Below are 11,740 nucleotides of genomic sequence, written 5' to 3' on the forward strand. Positions count from 1 at the left end.
GGAAGTGAGGTGGGGGATGATGGTTAGAAGGATGCTTGACGTCTTAAATATTCGATATTGCTCAATCACGTTGCTCGAGGACTTTTCTGGAGCGATGAACTATTTGTTAACAATTAATGAAACAAAGAAAGTTACAAGTATCGAGAAATGGTATATACATTTAAGTTACTCATAGTTTTACCCGACAAAACCGGTCCTCTGTTCCGCCGAAACAGCTGGTTTAAACCCCGATTATCCTGCCCTCGGTGGACACAGTAACGAGTCATGTAACTCCACAAACATCTACCCAATTATTCAGTGGGGAAAGGAAAACATCGCCAATAAACATTTAGGAAAGAAAAACACAGCCAATCGATTTCCGGGGAAGACGATACCGACAAACACTGCACATATATGTGCATTTTCTGCCATCAAGACTTCCGAGGATTCTTCCTTCCTCCGGCGAGCTTCGAGAACATTCTCTCATTTCAAATATGCGGGTTGTTTCAACCTCTGGTAAACTCATTTTTTAGGCGGGGCCTTCTCTCTATTCAGTGCCGTCACACACAAGAAGTCTTCATGCTCAATACACGGAAGGACAGCAACTCTTGTACGAAGTGCGTCTCTCGCGTGTCCCTTCCCTGTGCATGTGAGAGTGACCCATGCTAATGAGCGGTGATCCTTCATGTTTGCAGCTGGCATGCTAACGTCTTGTTGACCGCGCCTCAAGTAGGCACCCTACGCTTTGAGCAACGGTGCCGGAGACAAGGGACAAAAGCCATGCAACGCGACGCGGATTACGATGGCTCGTCGCGTCCTGCGTCTCCCGCGTCGCCGCAAGCACGTGCAAAACGGGATGCGGCCTGACGTATAGGTTCCCGGAAGGGGTTTGGCCTTTCCCGTATTTGCAAAATCCTCCACTATACGCTCCCCTTTTCCCGATAAACGCTCAAAAGAAACTTGATGGGCACTCGTTTCTCGTGAGCACACAGGTGGCAAAAAATGTTTAGCTCCGCGTACTTGTCTATGAATATTTTCCTTGTTCTGGTATTTCAGTTACCTGTCAGACCAATTTATCGGCGAATATTTTTAGTGCATCTGTTTCAGTCATTTTGTTGCCTGGCATCAGCATGTTTCTCAAAATGTCAGACTCTAACAATGTTTACGCGATTGCCTACAGCAGTCTCGTTAGTGTGTTAACGTCCAATTTTTAGCGGTTCCAGACAGCCCAGTTGTGCAATATAAACCTGCTTCTGAGGAGTGCAGAAATATCTAAACCCGCGAAGAATACGACTGTGAGGATGAAGAAGTTTGCGTGCATCGAAAAAAAAACAAAGACGTATTTCTGTAAATTTTCTGCATTACGCGACCACGAGTTACCAAGGCAACCTACCGGACCTACCGGACCCAGCCTACCTCCATTTATTAGAATACATCAACCAGATCTGGGACGGGCGTCCACTTCCTCCCGAGTGGAAAACGTCACTTGTGACGTTAAATCCCTAAAACAGGTAAGGCCGTGAATACGGACAATCTGAGGCCCATATCACTGACCTCATGTGCGGGCAAGCTTATGGAGACGATGGTTCGGGATCGCTTCTCTCCATACCTGGAGAGTAAGGGCGTCTTTGCAGTCACCCTGTTCGGGTTTCGCCCCCACATGTCTGCACAGGATGTCCTTCTCCAGCTGCACAGGGATGTAATACGACCCACAACTATGCAACACAATGACAAAGCCATCCTCGCCCTTGGCCTGAAGGGGGCTTTCGACTATCTTAAACACGGAAGCATCCTGGCCAAATTGAGTTCTACCGATTGTGGGGCTAGGGCCTACGCGTATGTAAGAGATTTCTTGACTAATCGCCAGGCCTTCCTTCGGATTGAGGGCGAAGAATACGGCCCTTTCATGATGGGAACACGGGGTACCCCCCAGGGAGCGGTTTTATCACCGCTCCTGTTCAACATAGCTATGATGCGCCTCCAAAGCCAACTGGCCCGGGTGGAAGGCATTACAATTTGGACCACTGAGGGGAGCTTTGGGGACATGGAGGCCCGCCTTCAGCAGGCCGCTTCCATAGTCGATGCGTATGCTATGGACTGTGGGCTCCAATGTGCTCCAGCGAAATCAGAGCTTCTGCATGTCAGAGCGAACCCAAAGGATAGGACAGCAATTCACACCTCTCTGTCAGGAGCTCCTATTAGAGAGGTGGAGGAGCTCCGTATTCTGGGCCTTTTCATTCACCACAGACTCAGACCGGACTCCACCATTGTGAAACTCAAGAGATTAGGCGAACAGGTAGGGCGTATGATCCGCCGCGTTTCCAACAAGCGGGGCGGTCTGCGGGGCAGGGACGCGCTTCAGCTCGTCTATGCCTTCGTGACTAGCCGGATCCTCTACGCCGTGCCATATCTCCGCACAACTAAGCAAGACGAGGCGCGAATAGACGCCATCACCCGCAAGGCAACTAAGCGAGCCTTAGATCTCCCGGTGGCTACCTCTAATGCCAAACTGAAGGCATTGGGGGTGCTAAACTCCTACCAGGAGCTGCGGGAGGCCCACCTCATGAACCAATACACGCGGCTCATGCAGACGGCCCCTGGGCGCCGCCTGCTAAACCGCTTACACATCCAACACGACTGCACTGCAGAGGAGACGGAGCGTATCCCGGTACTGTGGCGCCATATGCTCTGGGTCTCCCCGCTCCCCCGTAACATGGACACCGACATGCACGAAAACAGACGACAAGCGCGGGCTCGGGCTCTTGAGAGACAACATGGCTCCCGACCCGGTGTATATTATGTAGACGTAGCAGGGCCGTCGCCCACAGGATTTTACACGGCCGCTGTTGTTCACCAGGAAATGCACGTCGATGGACTCTCTTTTCGAGCCCCGAATTCAATGCGAGCCGAGGAAGTAGCGATAGCGCTTGCTGCCGCCCACGCCAATTCGAGAATCATCATTGCGGACTCCCGAAAAGCATGTGATCATTACTTGGCTGGAGAGATCTCCCCCTTAGCTGCTTGCATTCTAAGACGGACTGCCACTGATCCAACACCGAAAAGAATCATTTGGGCTCCTGGCCATCAGGGCGTACGAGGTAATGAGGCCGCTGACGCGGCTGCCCGAGCGCTTATTTACCGGGCTCATCATCCCAGCTCTTCTGGCTCGGAGACTAACCAGCCACTGCTGCGATTCAGGGAAATAATAACGCATTATAGCGACAACCACCGCCTTTTCCCGGCCCCTGCCAAGGGGCTCAGTAAGACGGAGGAGCGAACTTTAAGGCGCCTGCAGACAGGTATTCTGCTCTGTCCTGCAATCTTAAAGCATTACGATCCTAACACGGATGGGCGATGCCCGCACTGTGGGGAGACCTGTGATATCTCCCACATGGTGTGGGCATGTACTCAAAATCCCCACCTCCCCCCTTCCCCTACCCCTTCCAGAGAGGCATGGGAGACTGCCCTCCTCGACTGCTCCTCGCTTGAGTCCCAAAGGGCTCTGGTGAAACGGGCGAGAGACGGGTCATTGTCAGGCGATGTCCCGGACTAGGGACGCCGACCATGTAGCGGGGCCACTCTGTGGCTCCCAAACTCTATTACAGCAATTAAATGTTTTCACCACCACCACCAAGGCAAGTAGATGTGCGGCAGCGAGCGGAGACATAAACATGGTAGACTTTTCTGACTCAGTGCGTAAAAGTATGACAGATAAAATAACATCGAATTTATCATTACGGCCGATCTGTTCTAGTTTGTGTCAGAAAGAGCATCAGAAAAGTTTGCAACCATAGACCTCTTGAAATGCTCAATGCTCTTTATTAAGCATATTAAGAGACGCTTGAAACTTGGATAGATTGTACCGCAAGAGAAAGAGGTAACTAAAACCTTGCATTTTGTTTTCCTTAGACCTACCCAAGGTGGTTTGGGATTCTCTTGCAGACCAGAATGATTTTACGTTTCGACATCTTCTTTCACTCCCTTCCTTATCCCTTCACTTACGGCGCGGTTCAGGTGTCCAACGATATATGAGACAAATACTGCGCCATTTCCTTCCCCAAAAACCAATTATTATTATTATTATTATTATTATTATTATTATTATTATTATTCATCTAACGCAAGAGATCCATTTTGTGTCTTCTGAATTTCTTTAGAACTCAGGGCATGCCCGCGCGTGTCGCCAAAGTGTCGCACAATATAGGCCTCGAAACAGGCAATTATGAACTGGATTTTACTCGCTTTGTGTTCCCTCTGCTCAAAAAGGCATCGTAGGCAGCAGAAAATATTCGACATTACCTTTTGTTGGGCGAGTTGGTGCTTACGATGGTCCATAACAGCGCGACAGAGCGACAGACGGGACAGCTCACAGCTTCTGAATTTCGATCGAACTTTCCGCATGTCCACCTTTCTTTGTGTTGCAAATGGGTTGCAAGCCCCAAGGGTAGCGTTGGCCTGGCGGCCTGGGGCACAGCTGGAAACATCCGAAGGTCCTGGTAAAGGAAGAGTCGACTGCCAACAGAACAACTTGTTTATTCTGGCATCGCAAAAGAGCAGCCGGTCAGGGCGACCACGTTACTCGAAGGAAGAAATCGAAGTCTCTTTGGCGTCCGGGGCAGCCGCCTTTATACCCTCGGAGTCGAGGGCAAGTAGGAACGGCTCGGGAGGAGGCGTACGAGAGGGCGACGCACGGACATGTTGAAACGTGACGTGCCGCGTCCGCCGGGCCGGCGCCGGTCAGACCTCCTCGCCTCCCAGTTGGGGAGCTCCTCTCCCCGGCTGCTGCGCTTTGACAAGCGTGGGCACCAACATGCACACACACACACGCACACACGAAGACACGTGGCATTGAAACCTGCCTGGACGCGCTTGGCGGGAGGCGTTGCGGCAGCGATGAACGGGTCAAAATGACCGCCACTTTGAACGAAGCCCCGGCGTCCGTTGCATCCGCGCCGGCTATACCGCGCGTTGTAGGCGAAACGTAACACACCGCCCCGCCGGGCGAAGGAGATCCCGATGGTCAGGGGACTGCATCCGCTGTCCGGAGAGATGTCGCTCGATGATGCTCGTAATCGAAATCGGTCGTCCCTCGGCGTTGCTTGAGCGCAGCGCACAGAGAAGGCCTCGTTCTCAGGTTCAGGTTCACACAGGACACTGCAATGTGACTTCGGGAGAGTTGCCATTTTTGTTCTCGTTCCCTGCAAGCGTTAGAACTACGCCGAAACGCAACCGCTCAGTCAGCAAGCACGAGACAACCCTCACTAAGCTCTGCCAGGCTCTTTCCCCTTTTATACTACTGCCTAGTTCCTTACAGTAGTCAAGCAGCACTCAGAACGCGTCCACAAATGGGAAAGTTGCACTAGAAAGCACATAATCACTTTGAAACACTAAACAAAAGCAATATGTTAAAAATCCTGCCTCAGGAAGAAAACATCAGTAACAAACAACTTTGAGGCGGATTCCTACGTTAGGGGCCTCGACTTAAGCCATCGGCGTTACCGTTGAGACTCCCCTTTTTGTAACGCACCTCAAAGGAATATTGTTGCAAAGCGAGGCTCCAGCACAGGAGGCGGCCATTTTTGGGAGAGATGGTCTGCAGCCATTGGAGAGGGCAGTGATCCGTCTCAATGATAAACCTCGAGCCGGCTAGGTAGCATGACAATTTCTGAACGGCCCACACGAGACACGCACACTCTTTCTCGGTGGCGCTGTACGCCTGCTCACGACAGGTCAGCTTACGACTAGCATACAGGACGGGGTGTTCCACTTCTCCATTTTCCCTTTGGCACAGTACAACGCCCATGCCTCGCTCACTAGCATCGCACTGAACAACGAACCCTTTTGTGTAGTCTGGCGATCGTAGCACAGGCTGGCTTGTTAGGGCGCTCTTTAGGGCGCTAAAAGCTCTTTCCTTTGTCTCGCCCCAGGCGACTGTTTGGGGCTCTGTTTTTCTTAGAGCATCCGTCAGGGGAGCCGCGATATCGGAGTACCTGGGGATGTACCTCTGATAGTAGCCGGCGACACCTAAGAACGACCGAATATCGGTCTGCGTAAGCGGTTGCGGGAAGTCTCGCACAGCGGCCACCTTTATTTCAGAGGGGCGGCGACGACCCTGTCCAATCACGTGACCGAGGTATACAACCTCGGCCTGTGCTAATTGGCACTTGGGAGCCTTGACCGTCAAGCCCGCTTCGCGCAGGCGGGTTAGCACTGCCCGCAAGTGTGCCATATGCTCAGACCAGGATGCGGAGAATATCGCTACGTCGTCTAAATACGGTAAAGCGAATTCTTCCTGTCCCCGTAACACTTTGTCCATGAGGCTTGAAAAGCAGTATGGCGCGTTCTACAAACCAAAACTCAAAACTTTAGGACGGAATGTTCCCATTGGTGAAATGAACGCCGCATACCTACTAGCCTCTTCTGTAAGTGGAACCTGCCAATAACCCCTTACAAGATCTAGGGTGGAAATAAACTGAGCGCTACTAAATTTCTCAAGGCGCTCCTCGATGTTAGGGATCGGATAAATTTGATCCTTAGTGATGGAATTAAGCCGGCGGTAGTCGACGCAAGGAGGAGGTTCCTTGCCCGGTACCTCAACTAAAATCAAAGGGGAGGTATAATCACTCTCACCCGCCTCAATAACACCGAGCTCTAGCATTTTCTTTACCTCAGCCTCCATAATATCGCGCTGGCGGGGTGACACCCGGTACGCCTTGGATCGTACTGGCTCTGGGGAGGTAAGTTCTATTTCATGAGTAAGGACAGAAGTCCTACCAGGCCTCTCAGAGAACTGACCTTGAAACTCTTGTAAGAGTTGGTGTAGTTCGGTTTTCTGCTCAGCCGACAGCGGTGCTTTAATGATTAAGTCACTAATGACCTGATCAGTGTCTTCCCTGTTCGTCACTGAGCCTAGTCCCGGAAGCTCGACCGGAAGCTCTTCGGGAACGTTTACCATCATACACACCACTGCTTCCCGTTGTCTATAGGGTTTGAGCAGATTACAGTGGTAAACTTGCTGTGCTTTCCGTTTTCCTGGCAGACTCACCACGTAGTTAACATCCGACAGTTTTTGAACAATCCGTGCTGGGCCCTCCCACTGCACGTCGAGTTTGTTTTTTAGCGATGTGCGCAATATCATTACCTCATCGCCCACCTCAAAACGACGGGTCCTGGCTGTCCGATCATAATAAACCTTGTCCTCTCCCCGGCTGCTGCGCATTGACAAGCGTGGGCACCAACATGCTCACACACACACGCACACACGAAGACACGTGGCATTGAAACCTGCCTGGACGCGCTTGGCGGGAGGCGTTGCGGCAGCGATGAACGGGTCAAAATGACCGCCACTTTGAACGAAGCCCCGGCGTCCGTTGCATCCGCGCCGGCTATACCGCGCGTCGTAGGCGAAACGTAACATTTGGCAAGAATTTTGAATATTTCAATTAGTAAGGTACTGCTATCAAAATATTCAAGTTAATGGTCCATTCGCTTCATGCGTAACATAATATTTTCTTTAAAGTTTTTCATCGCTTGCAATCGGGTGGTTAGGAATACTATAGAAAACCTGTGAAGAGCGTTTCTGAGGACAAAAAGAAACGTAAATATATAAAAAGGAAAGCCTGCCTTTGACGTATTGGCGGATATATTGTTTGCTGTAGCGAAATCTTACAGCATATTAAAAACTTCCCTTTATAAACTTGTCACCTTTGAAACATGCTTTTGTTCAGAATTGCTGGGTATATTCTTAAGCGGTGACTAATTACCCGATTATAACCTCCATCAGAGGCCGTAGTTCCTTTTGTGGGTCGGTACTAGGTCTCGTGACATTTCGACGTTTCATAAGCCCGGTAATTAACCCACACAACCAAGGTAGATCATTATTAGTGCACTGCTGGTCTTAACTGCTTCGGTTACAGTTTGCAGAGCACAATATCCTCAATTAAGCGCCGTGATGAAATTAAAGAACAGTCGCAAAAACGGAAACAGAATAAAACATAGGTCAAAAATTGGCGGTGCTTTATCTCTGGTTAAACCTTGAGAGACGCGATAGCTACAGCTGGCTGAGTGGAATTTGATCACGTGCCCAACCACGTGACGAACCACGTGATCAGCCACGGCACCGGGCCGCCTGCAGCTGCTCCGCACCACGTGACCAAAAACGTGACAGCGTGGCGGCACAGCCACAGGGTGGCGCGCCGCCACGCTGAAGGCTCGAAATGCTACCGTAATGTAGCTATCGCTACAAACACGAAAACGTCTGCGAAGGCAGTATTTAAGACAGTTTATACGTCAGCGCATCAACAGAAAATGTTCGAACATGCGTGGCTGACAACGCTGTGCCCCTGCTTGATGATTAAAGTACAAAATTGTGTTCCTTCAATAAAATCATGTGACCTGTGACTGCGCCTGGAAAGCATGTGAGGACATTGAATTGAGGCTCACTTTTCCACGTTCACATTATAATCCTTCGGCCATGTAGCGTACTTGCCAGTACGCCAAATCAATGTCGAAATTATCATATTTCTCTTTGCAGCCGCATTTTACTTCGCACCTCTTGTGACGGTGATGACGCTTCTGTGGGGATGTAAATATGATAAAAATTGTAACAATGATTCAGCGCTACAGAATAAACAGCAGAAAAGAGCAAAGTGTGCCTATTATGCATACACACTACTACAGTGTGTGTACACTCCGCTCACTAGTTCCAGAACTGAACGAAGCGAGCGCGTATTGCCGCCGCTATTATCATTTCCCTCTGCCTGGCCCCTGGTATTTAAATATGCCTTCCTTAACTCCTTTATTATCTGAAGGATAACCATTTGTCTAGGCGGAATGGCACAAGTGATGCAGCCTAAGTAGCACCACAGATAACAACCCTTCATTTGGCCCATACGCAGGGAACACATCGTGTTTTACATAACCCTAAATATTTTGTGTCCTTAATCTTCAGGAAAGGCTAGTAGAGACTCCGTAATGAAGAGTACCAGGTTTATTATTACCGCATAGGCTAAATTACGGTTAGTTTTATTTAAGACATTCTTTATAGAACCCATAAGTTATGTGGTTTATTGAAAGGATCTCAAGATCGAAGACTAAAACGACTTCATATGCCGTAGCATTTTTGAAGAAACTAGGAAAGGTATAAATAATATATTCTTATACTGCCATCTTTTAGTTTTATACTCGCAGACGCTGTATACGAAAGAGGCTAACATAGTCAAATTCTACTCTTCTCTTTAAGCGCGGCCGCGTTTTTATGGAGGAAAAACGTTAAGACGCCCGTGTGCTGTGCGATGTCAGTGGACGTTAAAGATCCCCAGGTGGTCGAAATTATTCCGGAGCCCTCCACTACGGCACCTCGTTCTTTCCTTCTTCTTTCACTCCCTCCTTTATCCCTTCCCTTACGGCGCGGTTCAGGTGTCCGACGATATATGAGACAGATACTGCGCCATTTCCTTTCCCCAAAATACCAATTATTATTATTATTATTATTATTATTATTATTATTATTATTATTATTATTATTATTATTATTATTATTATTATTATTTTCTCTTAAAGCGCTATAGTCTCCCTTATACCATCGCTAATATTATAGTTAAGCCGACAAAAAAAGTTTTTAGGCACTGAGAAGTTTTAATAAAGAACCTACGAATTCTGGCTTCGCGCTGACGGTTAATCAATAGACCATTTCCCAAAATTTTCGTCGTGTCATATTCCAGCCAGGATATATTTCGCTTCTGTAGGTTACTTTCCGCTGAACTTCAATGCAAGACTTTGATATACGTCTGCGGGAAAAAATATCGGCAACCACTGCTACTGTAGCCAATCCAGTAGGTCTCTACAAAAGTGGGCAATGTTATTACGGGACATACAAAAGACTAAAAAATAATGCGTCGCAGTGACTGTGAAAGCCACTATAAGAGGCAAGGTGGAGGGCATATATAGTCTAAAAGATAATAACATTGATTTACTTGTTATAAAAAAGTATAATTCGCTCATAAAGGCAGGCACCGTTTACATCAGTATTAAGTCTTCACTGTGCGTAAGAACGAAAAGAAATTACGGAGGGCATTTAGGACTAGCTACGGGCTTTGAAGCTAAAAGCATTAATTTTTTATTTTATATTTTCCCTCCCTTTCCAATGATAAGGTTGAACAGTATTCGTCCGTGAGGAACGTGGTTTCTGGGTCTATAATTTGCGGGATCGGTTCGCAATCTAAAGGACCGAAAATGACGTCACACTGATTTTTCTTGACCGCTTTTGCTGTCAATGCCGACAACGCCGGGTTTCATTACTGACAAGGCCTATAAGTCGAAGATACAAGGCGCCATAGTGGACAGGACGATCGAAGAACGAATGCGGTCAAGGCATATACTCGCCTTACCAATTCGCCAACGGTCGATTCTGCTGGTCGTTATAAAGCTTTCACATTAGAACGGATGCAGTCTGCGGCATTGCATGCGCCACTCCTTTCTTTTGCTCGGGCTCATTAGTGGCATTTGCTTTGTCGAAGCCTTTGAAGGCCACCGCGAACCGTGTCAAAAGCGGGCGTGCTTTTGCAGAGGGGCGGAGGGCGCGAATTCTTGTCAGCACACTGAATTCACTAGGCGATGAGGCTTGTCCGCCTTGCTTTCGTGTTCTTGTTGATATTTGATTTGATTTATTATTTTCGTTTTGACAGTACACAAACTGCAAATCGAGGGAGCGCAAGCTAAAGCCACCTAGAAACGCCTGACAGAGGCCTGCCCTCCTTATGTAATATAAAACGAAGCGGCACTTGGCAATGGTACAATATTTTCCATAAGTAACACAAAGTACAATACAGCGGACATAGTGACTACGAAACGATTATATCAGCCATGCATAATGCTAAACACGACATAACTAACCTAGTTAGGTTGTTATGACACCGCAACTATCTGACAGAGATATTCGTGAAGTTCTCTCTCTAACTATATCTAATATGCCAAAAGAACTTGCCCGCTTACACGGTTCATTCTCGGCATTAGCAAATGACAACGAGAACAGCGCATCTGACCCTACCACGGTCCTAGTGGCCTTCAAATATTTTGACTGTGAGTGAAGGACTTTGCCGCATTGAGCTCCTGTCTAGTTTTCTAATAAATATAAAGAGGTGGTAACATGCCACATTTCAGGCGTCTTGCCAAGAACATGATGGATATAGCACAATCACTTCTGTCCAAAAAACATTCTGATGAAGCGAAGAAACATCGTTTTTAGAGTGATACCATGAAAATCCCCAGTCTCAAGTTTCGCCGGTGTTTGTCTTTCTCAAGGCTGCTTCTTGCAGGCGCCCACCTACCATGGCGGGCAGGTTGCAACCTGCCCGCCGTGTGGGCCACCTGCCCAGGTATATAGAGGGTGATTTCTTTTTTACCTTTACAGATTTTCATTTCAGAACTGTGAGAGATGCGTCAATGCCGTCTCTTGAGCTGGATTCGGCAGCCAGGTGGACAATATGCCGCTCAAATGAATCAATAATAAGATAAATAGTTGACAAAAACACTAATAAACTTTATCTCTGAATTTAAAGGGCAAGGCTATAAACCTAAATTGATGGCCGCCAACATCGAAGGTGAGCCCTGTTTAAATATTTTCATAATCGGAAATGTACCGCAAAATATCGAACTTCAAAAATGCGTATCTGAAAGCTTGTTGAGCAGAATTTTGCTCAACAAGCTTTCTTTTTGCTCAACAAAGACTTGGCTCTTCTCAGCAAGACTCTTGATTTTTGCT

The 11,740-nt window shown here is 48.1% G+C and overlaps 1 protein-coding gene across 1 annotated transcript; it reads left to right on the forward strand.

Moving 5' to 3' along the window:
* The first annotated feature begins 1,888 nt into the window (after positions 1-1,888).
* Positions 1,889-3,532, forward strand: LOC144104011 (uncharacterized). The gene has a single exon (XM_077636792.1). It carries the CDS (start codon positions 1,889-1,891, stop codon positions 3,530-3,532), a length of 1,644 nt encoding a protein of 547 aa, XP_077492918.1.
* Positions 3,533-11,740: the final 8,208 nt, after the last annotated feature.

Source organism: Amblyomma americanum, chromosome 9, assembly GCF_052857255.1.
Source record: "Amblyomma americanum isolate KBUSLIRL-KWMA chromosome 9, ASM5285725v1, whole genome shotgun sequence".
NCBI lineage: Eukaryota > Metazoa > Arthropoda > Arachnida > Ixodida > Ixodidae > Amblyomma > Amblyomma americanum.